A 17,684-nucleotide genomic window follows, 5' to 3' on the forward strand; every position below is an offset into this window, starting at 1 on the left:
TCATTGAGTTCTTCGAGAAGGTGACCAAACAGGTGGATGAGGGTAAAGCAGTTGATGTGGTGTATATGGATTTCAGTAAAGCGTTTGATAAGGTTCCCCACGGTAGGTAGGCTATTGCAGAAAATGCAGAGGCATGGGATTCAGGGTGATTTAGCAGTTTGAATCAGAAATTGGCTAGCTGATAGAAGACAAAGGGTGGTGGTTGATGGGAAATGTTCTGACTGGTGTACAGTCACCAGTGGTGTACCACAAGGATCTGTTTTGGGGCCGCTGCTGTTTGTCATTTTTATAAATGACCTGGAGGAGGGCGTAGAATGATGGGTGAGTAAATTTGCAGATGACACTAAAGTCGGTGGAGTTGTTGACAGTGTAGAATGATGTTACAAGTTACAGAGGGACATAGATAAGCTGCAGAGCTGGGCTGACAGGTGGCAAATGGAGTTTAATGCAGAAAAGTGTGAGGTGATTCATTTTGGAAGGAATAACAGGAAGACAGAGTACTGGGCTAATGGTAAGATTCTTGGTAGTGTGGACGAGCAGAGATATCTTGGTGTCCATGTCCATAGATCCCTGAAAGTTGCCACCCAGGTTGAGCGGGTTGTTAAGAAGGCGTACGGTGTGTTAGCTTTTATTGGTAGAGGAATTGAGTTTTGGAGCTAACAGGTCATGTTGCAGTTGTACAAAACTCTGGTGCGGCCGCATTTGGAGTATTGCGTGCAGTTCTGGTCGCCACATTATTGGAAGGATGTGGAAGCATTGGAAAGGGTACAGAGGAGATTTACAAGGATGTTGCCTGGTATGGAGGGACGATCATATGAGGAAAGGCTGAAGGACTTGAAGCTGTTTTCGTTAGAGAGAAGAAGGTTAAGAGGTGACTTAATTGAGGCATACAAGATGACCAGAGGATTAGATAGGGTGGACATTGAGAGCCTTTTTCCTCGGATGGTGATGTCCAGCACGAGGGGACATAGCTTTAAATTGAGGGGAGATAGATACAGGACAGATGTCAGAGGTAGGTTCTTTACTCAGAGTATTGAGGGCGTGGAATGCCATGCCTGCAACAGTAGTGGACTCGCCAACACTAAACGCATTCAAATGGTCATTGGATAGGCATATGGACGATAAGGGAATAGTGTAGAGGGACTTTAGAGGGGTTTCACAGGACGGTGCAAAATCGAGGGCTGAAGGGCCTGTACTGCGCTGTAATGTTCTATTTCTATGTTCTAACCTCCTCCATTGCAACTGTGAACTGACAAAATCTTAATTGTCTACGTTTTCTCATTTTTGAAAAGTGACACCTTGTTGAATTAGGTGTAACTGTATTTTTAACAGCATACTAACTCAGAATTATCATTAAGTAATTCCTGCGAAGCTAATATTCGTGGGATGTCACATATTGTTTATCTTTATTTTAGTATTTATTTTATTTTAGTCGGACTCATTTATTTGACCATCTGAAAGTTTACATTAAAAGTGAAGGATAGGACTCACCATCTGTGGTTAACTGAAAAAGTTAAGGATAGTATTAAACTTAAATAAAAAGTGTACATTTGCACAAAGTTGGGTAGTAGGCCAGAAGATAGGGACAACATGTTGACACAGTGGTTAACACTACTGCCTCACAATGCCAGGGATCCAGGTTCGATTCGGGCCTTGGGTGACTGTCTGTGTGGAGTTTGCACTTTCTCCCCATTTCTGCATGGGTGTCCTCCGGGTGCTCCGGTTTCCTCCTACAGTCCAAAGCTGTCCAGGTTAGGTGGATTAGCAATTCTAAAGTGCCCTTAATGCCCATGGACGTGTCGCTTAGGTGGGGTTGCAGGGGATAGGATGGGGGCCTAGGTGGGGTCCTCTTTCAGAGGGTGGTGTAGACACGATGGGCTGAATGGCTTCCTCCTTATAGGGATTCGGTGATTTCTATGAATGTTTAAAAAAAAAAGCAAAGAATGACTAAAAAATTAATAAGGAGGGAAACATTTGAGTATGAAAGAAAGCTAGCTAGAAATGTAAAGACAGATCGTAAGCATTTCTATAGATATTTAAAAAGAAAAGAGTTTCTAAAAAGTCAGCGTTATATTATAAGCCCCGCTGATGTTCAAATCCCAGAAGGGAATCATGGAATGGCAGTTCCTAACTATTTATTTTTGCAATTTGGAAAAAATGTAAGAAAAGAGATGAAACCCGGTGAAGAAAAGAGCCAGTCTGTTTGTAAATTATTTAAATAACAGACACGACATGAAAGGCAACAGTAAAGAACAACTTTTACAATAATAGTTACCCAGCCAGTATACTTAAATTATCCCCCCAATCAACTCTACTTTCCTAAACTCCGGGAATATACCTTCCCCAAAACAACATCCCATTGGTTTTAACACTGTGGGTCAAGTCCAGCAAATAATTACCACACAGAACCTGTAGCTTTCTTTTGGGAACCAGTCTTTTGTTTAGAGTAGAAGTTATGGGGTCTTACATAGACTTCTGCTGTTTTTTCTGCGCAACATGCATAGGGAGGCTATGCTTCAGTTATATAGGGTCTGTGAGTTCACATCTAGAGTATTGTGTACAGTATTGGTCTCCTTGTTCAGGAAATATGTAAATGCATTAGAAGCAGTTCAGAGAGGTTCACCTAGATTAATACCTGGAACAGGCCAGTTGTTTTATGAGGAAAGACTGTACCTGCTCGGCTTATATCCGCTGGAGTTAGAAGAGTAAGAGGTGACTTGATTGAAGCATATCAGATCCTGAGGGGTCTTGAAAGGGTGCAAGTGGAGAGGATGTTTCCTCTTGTGGGAGAATCTTGAACTAGGGGTCACTGTTTAGAAATAAGAGGTTAGCCGCTCATTTAATGCAGAGATGAGGACACGTTTTTCCTCCGAATATTGGGAGACTTTGTCATTTTCTTCCTAAGAAGATAATTGACGTTTTCCGGTCTTTGAATATCTTTAAGGCAGAGGTAGATGAGAAAGGGGGTGAAAGGTTATCAGGGGTGAGCAGGAATGTGGAGTCGAGGTTGAAATGAGACTAGCTGTAATCTTATTGAAAGGTGGCACAGACTCAAAAGGGCCGAGTGACCTGCTCCTAATTCCTGTGTTTGTATTAATGCCTTTAACTTCCTGGTTTGTTGAGTATGATTGCTGCAATGTGTTTGGCTGTCTACCTGTTTGCTGGAATCACCGCTGCCGCACGCCAAAGCATCTTCTCCACTTGGTGCCAGATTTAACCCACCATCGGGACAAGGGAAAACCATGCTATACAAGATTGCTCAATCTTTCTGGGTGACTTTCTTCAAGGTCGGCGGTGAGCGCTCTGACGTTGCTGCTGACGGCAAAATCCAGACCCGTCAAGTGAAAGGAAGAGGAAAGATCCTGTCTCGTTCTCGATACCGGTTGTTTGATGCGCCATTGGTGGAGATTTCGACGACTGATCAGGCTTTTCTTACAAGCTTGGCCAAAAAGGGAGTTTCCGTAAACAGACTCTCCTGCAATTGAATGCGTGCACACTTGATGCATGTGGGATAGCAAGCTCAGGATTCCCTCGAATTGTTGTATTCCTGGAGATTACGTGAGATGCTAATTATGTCCGTTGACATTTAATGGAAGGCAGAAAGGTGTAAAAAAAACTAAAGCTAAGAGCCAATTTTCTTGATTGAATAATACAGCGAGACACAGCAAAGTATTGCAATTACAATACTTAAAGACAAAATCACTATGAACTCAGAACGGGTGAAAGAGCATGTATCCAAATTTAGAAACAGGACATTTGCCATTACTTACAACGATTGGCAAAATTAATTTTTGTATTTAACCATGGATATTTGGCGCGTTGAAGTGCTTCCAGGCTCCTGTAATCACACGGAACTGTACTTGGACAGAATGCAGACAGAATGCAGCAGTCGTAAACCTTTGAGAATTGTTACACACTTGGACTGTTTCTGCAAGATCAGTTTAAAAAATAGTAGTTCTTTTTCCAGAAAAACAGCGAACCTGTTTTCCTAAGAGAAGAAAAAAAGAATGTTGGAAATCCCAACGGAAAATCGGGTAATGCTGGAATTGAACAGTCGGTAATGAAAGGCAAAGAATTTGGGACTCTGGATAGGACCACTTCTTTGTACCATTTAGGACCCCTCCTCTCCCGAAAATGTAAAATTTTGTTTCTTTGTTCAAATGGCGATTGCCTTGCTGTCCGATTTCGCATTGTTTTTATATTCGATGTTTCAAAATGGTGTGTTGTGGGTGAAAAGCAAACTTAATTACTTGAAATGAATTTACAGATTGCCCGAAGTGTGTCGGTTGGGAGAAAAACCAGAAAGGAGGCTTGGGTCCAAGGATGGTCAATCTCAGTGAATGTATGGACCCAAAAAGGTAAATTAGCATCTTTCATCCAGTCTAACCCACATGTTCAGGGCTTGGACTTCAATCAGAAATCCTCATGTCAAGTACTCTAAAATATTCAAAGTGATCAGAAGAAATAAGTGCATGAGTAGCCACTTGGTCCTGCTCCCGCATTAACTAAATCACGATTGTGGCCTGTACTCCTTTCCTACCTGCCCCCCTCAACCCTTGCCTCCCTCGTAGATCTAACTCCAGCCTTGAATATGTTCAATGGCCCAGCTTTCGCTGCTGTCCGAGCAAGGGAATTCCAGAGATTAATGAGCCTCTGAGAGACCCCTTATTTTTAAACTGTGCCGTCTCATTCTAGATTCCTGCAGAAGGCAAAACATCCCCTCAGCACCTACCCTGGCAAGGTCCCTCAGAATCTTGTATGTTTCATTAAGATCACCTCTCATTCTTCAAAACTCCAATGAGTAGAGGCTAAGCCTGCCCAACCCTGCCTCGTAAAACAACCCCTTTGTCCCAAGAATTAGCCGAGTGAAGCTTCCCCGAACTGGTTCCAATGCAAGTATATCCTTCCTTAAGTAAGAAGACCAAATCTGTATATAGCGCTTCAGGTGCAGTCTCATGAAGGCCCTGTGCAGTTGTAGTGAGACTGCCCTCCTCTCCCTTGCAAAAAAGGGCAACGTTCCATTTGCCTTCCTAATTACTGTGACTGCATACTAGCATTTTGTGATTCATATACTGGGACACCAGATCCCCTCTGTACCGCAACATTCCGCAATCTCACCATTTAAATGTTCTGTTTTTCTATTCTTCTCGCCAACGTGGACAACCTCACGTTTTCCCATATTATGCCTCCATCTGGCAATTTTTTACCCACTCATTTAACCCACCTATGTCCTTTTGTAAACTTCTTGTGTCCGCCTCACAGCTTGCTTTCCCAGCTCTCTCGTGTCGGCAGAAAAACTTGGTTGCAAATTACTTGGTCCCTTCATCCAAGTCACTAACATGGATCATGAATAGTTGTGGCCCCAACACTGATCCTTTTGACTTTCCATAAATATATTATTAAACCCTTTTTCATTGCGCTCTCGCTAACTTGTGCAAGTTGGAATTTCTTGTGCTTTTAATTAATTTTTGACCATCTCTTTTTGTCAGCACCCAGAAATGATAAATGGCAGACTACCCATGATCAAATTAATTAAAAATATTTAAAATTGGAGTGCAACTAGATTTCATTTCCCTAAATGTCAGGAAATTCTGTACACTGTATATCTGAGTTAGTCCCAAATCTTATCAGAGAAACTGATTTGAGTTACATAATCCTGAAAATAGAAGGTTTGTGTAAAATATCACATCAATGGACAAGGACGGAGGGGAGACTAATGAACAATCTTTTTCTCACTGTACATTATGGATGTCCCTTCTAAGAACTGTAGGCATTGTCTTAAATGTGACATTTTCATTAATTTTCATACATGTCATAAATCTAACATTGTAAATTGAGGCTTTTGAAATGGCAAAACGTTTATTTTAAGCTGACCATCACCACTTGGAAGATAATTTTTTGTGTGCATGTCTTTTTTCTAAACATAAAAGTAGGAATTAGACTTTTTAATGAATCTGACTATTCATAAGAAGCAGGTTGCAATGCTTGAGTAAGGTTTTTTTCTGAATTCGGCAGATGTATTATTGTTTTTCTCTTCTATTGAAGACTGGCTGAGTCATCAGTTGATCTCAATCTTAAGTTAATGCGTTGGCGTCTGGTACCAACCCTTGGCCTGGAGAATGTTGTGACTACTCGGTGCTTGTTGCTAGGAGCTGGGACACTGGGCTGCAATGTAGCACGGACCCTAATGGTATGGGAGTTTTCTTATCCTTTTTTGACTTTATCTTTTTCAAAGAGGACGTGTTTCATCACAAACTGCATTTATTGCAGTTACAAGTTGAAATTAAATCAACTAGTCAGGAAAGAATGGGGCGGCAATTCGTCTCTGGTAGTTGCACAACGCAGCGCCTGCTATAAATTCCATTGACTGAAATGGAACTAGACGCCAGTTGTTCAGCTGTTGACTGATCTCTTACCTCTTGATTTATGCTATCACCCAAGACAAATTTATACCCAATTATGCTCCGATCAGGATTTCTGTGGATGAACTATTTTCTCAATTGTAATTTTATTCCGGACTGTGAAAGGACTCCAGAGGAAAAATCTATCACGTTGACGCACTGCAATCTTTGAAGTGCTATTGATGTCTAAAATATGATCACTGTTGGGTAGCATGCATCAATGTGCTTGCAGTTAAGAGGTAATTTCAGAATTCCAGGAATGTCACTTTACTAAAACTAGTTTTGGTTCAAGGCAGTTGTGTTTGGTTGATGTGCACGTTTATCTGCTCGCACCTGTCGCACTATCTGTAATCAGTACCAATGATATTTGACAGATATCTTATCATCCCTGCTATGCTGTGCACATTAATATTAAAATAAAATTGATCTTTCATTAACTATTTGCATGCTGGAGTTATGAATTTGAAAATGGTACTTATTCCCTGCAGCTTTGGTATGTTAGTGAGGTTATGCTTGAAGGAATTTTCTTTTTAGAAGTTTTATCATCACTGAGTCATATAGCACAGAAGGAGGCCACAAAACCGTTGCTGGCTCTATGCAATTTGTCTCACTTCTCCTCTTTCCCCATTGCCCTGCAGGTATTTCCTCTTTCAGGATATAGACAATTTTCTTTTGAAAGTTATTGTGCAACCTGCTTCCATTACCCTCTTGGGGAGTGCATGCCAGATCATCATAATTTGTTGCATTTAAAGCAAAAAATCTTCTCATCTCCCTCTGGTTGTTTAGTTATTACTTAACTGAATTTCATAGAATCTACAGCTTAGAGAAAGACCACTTGGACCCTTTGGTCTGCCTGATAAGCTGACACTGGAGCAGTTCAAAGCTAAAGGCCTTCCTCTGCCTGGTGTTTGTTCTCCACATGAGATTCTGCTTACAGTAATTACCAAACCCCTATTCTGTCCCAGTGATGTTTCAGTGCTCCTGGATGAAATTTGTTTTTAATTCATTCATGGGATGTGGCCGCCGTTGATAAGGCTAGCATTTATTGCCCGTTCCTAATTGCTGTTGAGGCAGTGACGTGAGCTGGCTCCATGAACCACACGGGTCCATGTGATGTCAGTACACTCAGTGTTGTCGTGAAAGTCATCAAAAGCTCCATGCATTAAAAAAAAAGCTTAATGACTAGACGGAGTTGCCCCTGAAATAACTTGTCCTTCGTTCTTTTTTTAGGGCTGGGGAGTAAGGCAGATCACCTTTGTAGACAATGCAAAGGTGTCCTATTCTAACCCGGTGCGTCAGTCATTGTACGAGTTTGAAGATTGTCTCGATGGTGGGAAACCAAAAGCATTTGCTGCTGTGGCGAAACTGCAAAAAATCTTCCCGGGTGCGGTGAGTTTTACACTATTTACACATTATTGTTAACTGCGCTGTATCACGAGCAAGGCTGACTTTAGCTTTGACCTGTTACAGTGGCAGCTCTTCTCTGATTTAATGAGGGTAGTACATAGATGATGGAGATATTTTTGACAGTTTTTTTTTTAAAAAGTGAATGCTATATAGAAAAGTAAAGTTGAGATAGTGGCTTCCACAGAAGTGCGATATCAGCAATTGATGCTGTTTGCAAAAATATTTTATGTAAGTGTCTTGACAAGTTTTATTGGATAAGTATCACATTGTCGCGTGAGTGAGATCTACTATGTTATATGAGGTTGTGCTTGAAGTTGCTTATCCCTCTCGAGCTGCTCTGTAAATCCATCATATGCAGGTGTTTTATATCAGTATTGTTACACCTGTGCTTGGGCAGCATGGTGGCACAGTGGTTAGCACTGTTGCCTCACAGCGCCAGAGACCCGGGTTCGATTCTGACCTTGGATGACTGTCTGTCTGGAGTCCGTACGTTCTCCCCGTGTCTGTGTGGGTTTCCTCCGGTTGCTCCGGTTTCCTCCCACAGTCCAGAGATGTACAGGTTAGGTGGATTGACCATGCTAAATTGCCCATTAGTGTCCAAAGGTTAGGTGGTGTTACGGGAATGGGGCAGGGGAGTGGGCCTGGGTAGGGTGCTTTTTCAGAGGGCCGGTGCAGACTCAATGGGCTGATTGGCCTCCTTCTGCACTGTAGCTATTTATGATCCTATGTAACCTTGTAGTATGGGACTGAAACATCTTTCTTACCGCATCAGATGGTAAATTTGCTGATATATTTTGCCAGTGAGAAGGGAGTATTCATTCACAGCCATCTCCATGATTCATAGAAGTAGTAATAGTTAGGAATAGAAGAATGTGTGTATTTTAAGTTTTTAAATCCTTGTGATTGTTGTTGTGAAGAGAGGGGCCCAACTGTTTTACTGTGAGTTTTCAAATGATTCTAACACAAATGAAAAAATAATATCTGTTCTAATGTTGCTCCCATAGCTGATGAGAAAGCAGATTCCATAATGGGATCCGCATTTTATACTTTCTTCACATTACATGACTTATTGGATCTTTGTTAACAGTACTGTTTTGTATCATTTGGTGTCTTCGGTGTATGTCTCATCCGAAACAGACATTCCCAGCATAGAAAGATATTGGATGGCAAGTTCTCCTTTCCAGTTTCCATTCTGGGGTTGATCGCGTGTATTGTTTAGCTTGATGAGTTTGACGTGTTCTGTCCTATTTTGAATTCTTTAGTACTGTTTATAAGACAGCTTATTATACATAGGAATAGGTGTTGGCCATTCAGCCCCTCAAATCTCTCCCAACTGCTACATTGGACCGTGGCTGGTCTGTACTTTAACTGCATCTTCACACTTTGTTTCTGTTACCCATGTCTAACAAAAAACTATTAATAAAAGCAAAATACTGCGGATGCTGGAATTCTGAAATAAAAGCAGAAAATGCTGACCAAGCCTTGCAGCATCTGTGGAGAGATACAAAGAATTAACGTTTCAGATCCGAATGGCCCTTCCACAGTTCTTCTCCGAGATCTAGTCATCTCCGTTCTGGAATTGTCAATTGATCTGACATCAACAGCTTTCTGGGGTAGAGATTTCCACTCCTCTTTGTGTTAGGAAGTGGCCGAGTTCTAATTTTAATTTCTTCTGGACTCTCCCACCAGCGAAAATAGTTTCTCTGTTTACCTTTCCGAACCCTTCAATCATCGTAAACACTTCAATTTTAGATCCCTTAATCTTCTATACTCAAAGCAGCACGAATCCAGCCTATGAAATGTGTTCTTATAATTTAACCCTTTGAGCCTCAGTATCATCCTGGTGAATCTGTGCTGCACCCCATCCATAAGACCAGACGTCATAGGAGCAGAATTAGGCCATTCGGCCCATCGAATCTGCTCCGCCTTTCAATCGTGGCTGATATCCAGGGCCAGCCTATCCTTTTTGAGGTGTAGTGCCAAGGATTTAATGAAATGCTTCAAATGTGGTCGAACAAGACACCTGTACATCCATAAGATGAAATATAATTTCCATTCTTTTGTATTCCAACCCGTTTGAGAAAAAGAACAACATTCTATTAACTTTTTGTTCTTTTTGTTTGTACCTGAATACTGGAATTTCCTGATTCCTGTACTTTGCCACCCAAATTTCTCTGCCCATCTACAATTCTCAGCTTAGAAATATACCCTGTTCTATCTTTCTTAAGTCCAAGGTGGATGACCTCACAATTATGTTGAACTCCTCCTGTCACAGTTTTTCCCATTGAACTAATCTATCAATATCCCTTTGCAACATTTTGCTTCCATTTACTGTACCACTTAATGGTGTGAAGGCCAATGGGCAGAGTGCTGGAGTATGGCACCGAGATAGAGGAGCAGCCATGGTCACGTCGAATGACGGAGCAGGCTCGAATGGCCTACTTCCTATTTTCTATGTTAATGTTAATATCATCAAACTTAGTTGTTGGATCCTTATCCCCGAGTCCAAACCATTTGTAAATGTAAAGAAAAGCTGTAGCCCCAGTTCAAATCCCTGGAGCACCACTACTCATCGTCAGTTCCCTATCCAAGTCGGCATATCTGCAAACCCCATGCACTCTCATTATTGTTGGTAACCTTTCATGTGGGGTTTTGTTGAATGCCTGCTGGAAATTCTTGCTGGGGCCTGTTGCAAAAGTTGATACCTCCAACAGTGCTGCACTGGAATGTCAGTCAAGATTTTTGTGCTCATGTCTTGAAGGGCACCTGAATCCACAACTGTCTGATTCCAAGGTGGGATTACAACTGGGTCAGCGCTGAGATCGGACACTTTGTGGTCCGTTTGAGGAGGTGGGACTTGTAACATTCTTGTCGGATGGCCTGATTTATATTGCAAGAACACTTGTAGCTAAAGCTATAAACTATTTATTGACATTAACTGTAGGTCAACTATATGCAAAACAACAGATGATTAACAGTATTAACATGCACAAGCAACCTCTCGCTTCCAGGTCTCCAGTCAGTCTGAGGTCACCTGACTCTAGCATTCACTTGTACACAGAGGAGACTGTTGATGGTCAGTCAGTGAATTACAACACAACCATGATATCATTACAGGACTCTTGTGCTGAAAAGAGAGGAGTGAACTCAACAGACTGACCTGGTCACTTAATTGGAAACCGATCAGTGTTTTGACATGTTTACAACTACCCGGCAGTAGGCGCCCAGCATGTCCCTCCACTGGGTCAGGAGTACGTTAAAGCTGCTACAAAAAATGATCATATTGGTAGCATCTCTGGAAATTCAGGCATTTTCTTACAAGAATGCTTTGTTTTCCCACCCCTGCATGTTCTGCAAGCCACCTTCCTACTTCCATTTCTAAAAATGCAAACAAAACTTCCTTTTTAAAAATAAAAATCTCTGGGAACTTGCTTTAATGTATTTGAAATTGGATCAATTTCTACTTTTGAGTCTTTCTGTTTCTCTAGATGTGCTGCGTTCGAAGGGGAGGGAACTTAGTGATTTTGATCCTACATTATATATTCAACATGAGAGCTTTTTTTTGGAATTGTTTTCTCTCACGTTTGATTTCTCATCAAAGCTTTTTAGACTTGTGCATTTTCATAGGTTTTCCAAGACCTTAGAAGCCTCTTTTGTGTGATGCATTCGATTGATGCTGTGATGTGCAGCACTGAATGGATTGAATAGCAGACGGACAAATTGGTTGATTTCAGTGCTTAAAACATAACAAAATAATTACTGAACCAGCTGGCGATGTTGCTGAATAAATGTAGCCTGCTGCCCTCAATTCTAACTGAGCCAGCTCGTGTAAATGAATGGAAAAGCAGATTGTATCAATTTGATGATCCAATATACCTGTATGTATCATAAAATGCAAGTGCCGTTTGCTATGTTGCAAAGAAATCCATCCCTTTGTGCTGGAAGCAATAGATTTCACCATCAGGCAGACAAGTGTGATTAATCTTATGGTGGCCTACTTCCTCCCAAAGTATCAGTCTCAGAAATGCAGCAGCATTGACAGTTCTTGATTATTTGTTAAACAACAGTATGGAAACTCTGTATGCAGAGCAATTGATTATGTACTAAACTGACACTAAGCATTCATTAGATTATGGGAAATCTGTGGTTTGTATATCATAGAATTATAAAAGCTGTGCTATCTTTGAAAGAGCTAATCAAAGCTGTGCTATCTTTGAAAGAGCTAATCAATTAATCCCATTCTCCTGCTCTTTCCTCATATTTTTGAAAATTTGTCCTTTTCAAAGATGCAGCCAACTTCATTTAGAATTACATAGAATGTACTGCACTGGAACAGGCCATTCGACCTAGCCATTCTATCACCTCATTTCAGCTTTTCAGCCCGTCATTCTATCTACTTTTCTCTCATTTAGTTTATTTTTAGAAGCATCTCAGCGATTTGCCTCAAACACTTCCTGTGGTAACCACTCTCAAGTAGAACAATCCACCTTTATTTCCCTATTGGATGCAATAATGATTCTCTAGTAGTTACGACCCCTAGTTTTGTATCCTCCCACATGTGACATTCTCTCCATGTGTAATCCACCCATCACAATTCTGAAGACATCTGACTCTGAATGTTCTCTATTCTAAAGAAGAAACAAATCCAACCAGCTGGATCTTTCCCGATAGCAGTAATCTCTCAAGTCTTGTGCCATCCTCTTTTTTTTTTTGCATTTTCTCCAGTGCTTCCACGTTCTTTGTATAGTGTGTGGACCAGAGCACTATGTTACAACAAACTTTAATTTAATCACAGAATTAACCACTCTAGCAACAAAGAAATAGCTTTACCGTTAACAGCTACAACAGTTCTCAAGTAAAAGAAGAAACCTTAACTTACTTCCTCAGCCTGCCACTCTATTTCAATTAAGCAAACAAAATATATTAAATACCATTCATGAATAAAGTTACCAACCAGAGTTTTACTTACTCTGTTCAGATTAGAGTTCTAGGACCTATTAACTCTTCAGACAGACCTGGCTCCTCCCAGTAACTACATCATCTGTACCCAAAGCACAAGACATCTTTTTTTATCTCCTCTTGCAAGGTGTCCCTTGACTTGTTTAGCCAGGACAATCACACTAACCCCCATAAATTATCTATAGCCCAGGAGTCCTTCAAACCTAAAACAATATTCCATTAGCTAGCTATCTGTAAACAAGTAAATGGTTCTCAACATTTATTAGCAGAACACTTCACCTGCAAAGCAATGATTATCAGGGATTATCAGCTAACCAGGGGCTGTTTAGCTCACAGGGCTAATCGCTGGCTTTGAAAGCAGACCAAGGAAAGCCAGCAGCACGGTTCGATTCCCGTAACAGCCTCCCCGAACAGGCGCCAGAATGTGGCGACTAGGGGCTTTTCACAGTAACTTCATTGAAGCCTACTCGTGACAATAAGCGATTTTCATTTCATTTCATTTCATCTCACTTTTAAGCCACCTTAATCACCACTCTAGCAGTCATACCCTCTTTAAGCATCTTAACCCAGGTTTTAATAGCATTACTAAGATGTGCAAGTTAGGTGCAATGACCATGCTAAATTGCCCCTTGGCATCCAGCGGTTAAGTGGGGTTACAGGGTTAAGGAAATAGGGTGGGGAGTGGGCCGAGGTTGGCTGCCCTTTCGGAGAGTTGGTGCAGACTTGATGGGCTGAATGGCATACTGTGCTAATAGGATTCCATGATAGGACAAAAAATATAAACTATGACAATTTTGTACATTCATCAAGTAAACATGTTTAATTATGTTACTAAATCTGTTATGTAGCTTCATTAAACCCCTTTTAAAAATCCAAGTTTACAACATTCACTACGTGCATCAATCCATGATTCTGTCAGACACGAGTTACGCTTAAAGAATCTGTGACGGCTGACATTTATTCGCCCATTTTTTTCCCAGCGATTAACTTTGTACCAGATTTAATCTGGAAGATTTTCTCCACTACTGATGGTAGACTGGGCTGGAAGGCGACTGACAAGCATGCTGTGCTTGCTTTTGGGCTTCCGTGTGCAATTCAACTCCCCAACTCGTTGAATGGGTGAATGTCCACTCTGGGGAGATGATGGTGCATTGAACAGGTGGTTGTCCCGTGTTTCTGCAGCTGCAGGTAGTGGGCAGCACGCCTGCATGGTGATGCCATGTGAAATAATAACCACAGGACCTGGGAGGAGCACAAAAGAGAGCCCATATTACAAGGTTGGTTTGGGCTGGAGAAGCGGCAAGATGCAGCAGCACGAATTTCCGAGCAGCTGGCAACGCTATGCCAGTTATTGCTCGATACTGCTGAGAGGTTGGGGTTGGAGTAATGGTAGCTCTGTGCTGTTGAGTTGGAGCATAGAAAATCCCATGAGCGGTGGTGATGTGCTCAGACCAGTTAGGTAGCTGGGATTGTTCAAGTGATTAGAAGCCGCGTTGGAGCCCGGCCAACCCAGCGGGTTACAGTCTCGGGTGAAAGGATGAACGGCTGGGAAGTGGACGGCACGGTAGTATAGTGGTTAGCACTGTTGCTTCACAGCGCCAGGGTCCCAGGTTCGATTACCAGCTTGGATCACTGCCTGTGCGGAGTCTGCACGTTCTCCCTGTGACTGCGTGGGTTTCCTCCGGGTTAGGTAATTTGGACATTCTGAATTCTCCCTCTGTGTACCCGAACAGGCACCGGAGTGTGGCGACTAGGAGCTTTTCACATTAACTTCATTGCAGTGTTAATGTAAACCTACTTGTGACAATAAAGATTATAGTTTTTAAAAGTGAGCAGTTGTTGAGGCAGATAGTGTTTGAGGGACTTAGGAGGGAAATCAGAGAATATATCCTCTAAAAAGGGGAACTAAAATGCCACACAAAGAGAGAGATTTTAGTATTGTGATTCTCAGTGATGTCTAACATCAGGGCGAATTGTTCGGAAAACTGGTGGAATCTGTTTTGATTTCAATCTGCCATTTAATGTGCAATTTTTGAAAATTAATTTATGGGATGTGGGCTTTGTTGGCTAGGCCAGCATTTGTTGCCCATCCCACGTTGCCCTTGAGGAGCAAGGTTTAGGTACATCCACAATACTGCTAGGGAGGGAATTCCATGATTTTAACCCAGCAACAGTGAAGGAATGGTGATATTTTTCCAAGTTGGAATGGTGAGTGGCTTGGAGGGGGTAAGTCCACGTAGTGGTGTTCCCAGGTTTTGGCTGCCCTTGTCCTTCTAGATGGTAGAGGTTGTGGGTTTGGAAGGTGTTACCAAGGAGCCCTTGGTGAGTTCCTGTAGTGCGTCTTGTAGGTGGTACACACTGCTGCCACTGTGTGTCATTGATGCAGGATGTGAATGTTTGTGGAAGGGGTGCCAATCAAGTGGGCTGTTTTGTCCTGGATGATGTTGAGCATCTTGAGTGTTGTGTGTTCAACCGTCATTTACCTATTAATTCATGTTGACCTCGGGCTGCCTTTTTTTTAACAAAGAGTATAAGATAGATTGTTCGAAACCGTGGGATCTTGTGACTTTATTCTCTTCGTAAATATCTGGGATTTCAAATTTTGACTACTTTAAATAAGATATTACTGGTCCCTAACTGGATTGTAACAAGTGTTATTAGTACAACTTCTCTATGCTCTCTGAAGGTATCAGTGCCAGGTTGATGATGCATCCATTTAAATGTCCATGACTTCACCTTTTATGTCATTAATGAAAAATACCTGATTAGGGCTACTCAATGCTGCACTATTGTAGTACTTCATTTCAACCAACAGAGGGTGTGGGCATATTGTGACAAGTTCTCTTCACAACCCATGATCAAAATATGTGGTGCCTAAAACATTAATTGACCATGTGTTATCCACACCTTGGTTGACCTGTAGCTTTTGTTTTCCAATGTTTGTATGATTCCTGATCCTAGTAACATGTTGCAACTTTTAGGATTTCACAGCTACCAGTCTGAGAATGAGTATAAGAATTAGGACAGGGGTAGATCATACTGCCCCTCAAACCTGCCCCACCATTCAGTGTGACCATGGCTGATCATCGGCCTTAACTCTTTGTAATAAAGGACATTGTGTAATTTCCCCTCCTAATTCCTTGCTGTACCTGCATGTGAGCTTTCTGTATTCCTTGTGTGAATGCACCCAAGTTGTTTAATTGTAGTGTCATAAGAGCCATTTATTGAGTGTGGTGGCAGAGTGGTTAGCACTGCTGTCACACAGGGCCAGGGACCCGCACTTGATTCCGGCTTTGGGGACTGTCTGTGTGGAGTTTGCAAATTCTCCTCGTGTGAGCGTGGGTTTCCTCCGGGTGCTCCGGTTTCCTTCCACAGTCCAAAGATGTGCAGGTTAGGTGGATAGACTATGCTAAATTGCCCCTTAGTGTCCAAAATGTGCAAGTTAGGTGGATTGGCCATGTGCAGGGACAGGGTGGGAAAGTGGGCCTCGGTAGAGTGTCTTTCAGAGGGTCGGTGCAGACTTGATGGGCCAAATGGCCTCCTGCACTGTAGGGATTCTCGCAGCATTTACAAGTTTCATGCCTTTTTTTTAAAAATTCTGCATTTCCGTTCTTATTATCAATGTGTAGAGCCTCAAACATCCCCATTTACTGCCTTTCTTGTCCACTCCCTTAACTAGTCTATATCTCTGTAGCCTCTTTGTGTTCCCCTCGCAGCTTACATTCCCACTTTGCTTTGTATCCTTGGCAAACCTAGATTCATTACTCTTGTTCTCTACATCACTGATATAGATTGTACGTAGCTGTTGCCCAAACACTGATTCTTGTGGCACTCTACTACTCGCAGCCTGCAAGCTTAAAAATTACCTAAGTTTGGCCTTTACCTCATGGGGATTGGAATACAGAAATAAATGGGAGAAGTGGCATGGTGGTAATGTTACTGGAATCATAATCCAGAGGCCCATTTTAGGGGCAGCAGGGTAGCATGGTGGTTAGCATAAATGCTTCACAGCTCCAGGGTCCCAGGTTCGATTCCCGGCTGGGTCACTGTCTGTGTGGAGTCTGCACGTCCTCCCCCTGTGTGCGTGGGTTTCCTCCGGGTGCTCCGGTTTCCTCCCACAGTCCAAAGATGTGCGGGTTAGGTGGATTGGCCATGCTAAATTGCCCGTAGCGTCCTAATGAAAGTAAGGTTAAGGGGGGTGTTGTTGGGTTACGGGTATAGGGTGGATACGTGGGTTTGAGTAGGGTGATCATGGCTCGGCACAACATTGAGGGCCGAAGGGCCTGTTCTGTGCTGTACTGTTCTATGTTCTATCTATGTTCTAATGGTCTGGGGACATGGGTTCAGCCCCCACAATGGCAGCTGGTGGAATTTAAATTTAATTAAAAGCTAGTCTCCTTAATAGTGACCATGAAACTGATACTGATTAATGTTAAAACCCATCTGGTTCATTAGTGTCCTTCAGGGAAGGAAATCTGTCATCCTTATCTGGTCTGGCCTACATGTGACTCCAGACCCACAGCAATGTGGTTCACTTTTAACTGCTCTCTGAAATGGCCGAGTCACTCAAGTCAAGGAAATTCAGGATCGGCAACAAGTTTAATCTTAAAGTTAAAGCTAGATTTTTGTTCCAGGAGTGAAACAGGAAACTCTTCATATAAAGGATGTGTAAACCCAAAGGTCTATGGGTACTGGGCTAATTTAAATTTTCAAGACAGATGAATGGGATTTCTGTTAGGTAAAGGTAGCAAGAGATGGGGATCAAATGGGTAAAAATTATGTTGAGGTACAGATCAGCCATTTGTCAAATGGGAACATGTTCAAGGGGCTGAATTGCCTATTCCTCCTTTGTTCCCATGTTACAGCTGAAACCATGCTGCACATCAAGAGCCGTAGTTGTTTCCACTGGTGCCTGGG

At 42.1% G+C, this 17,684-nt stretch overlaps 1 protein-coding gene across 1 annotated transcript in view; it reads left to right on the top strand.

Moving 5' to 3' along the window:
- Positions 1-17,684, top strand: part of atg7 (ATG7 autophagy related 7 homolog (S. cerevisiae)) — a 171,412-nt gene that overhangs the window by 33,073 nt on the left and 120,655 nt on the right. The window contains exons 9-11 of the mRNA XM_038812655.1: positions 4,268-4,358; positions 6,046-6,190; positions 7,632-7,790. Coding sequence (XP_038668583.1) covers positions 4,268-4,358; positions 6,046-6,190; positions 7,632-7,790 — 395 coding nt within the window. The remainder of the gene's footprint in view (positions 1-4,267; positions 4,359-6,045; positions 6,191-7,631; positions 7,791-17,684) is intronic.

This window comes from Scyliorhinus canicula, chromosome 11, assembly GCF_902713615.1.
Source record: "Scyliorhinus canicula chromosome 11, sScyCan1.1, whole genome shotgun sequence".
NCBI classification, from domain to species: domain Eukaryota; kingdom Metazoa; phylum Chordata; class Chondrichthyes; order Carcharhiniformes; family Scyliorhinidae; genus Scyliorhinus; species Scyliorhinus canicula.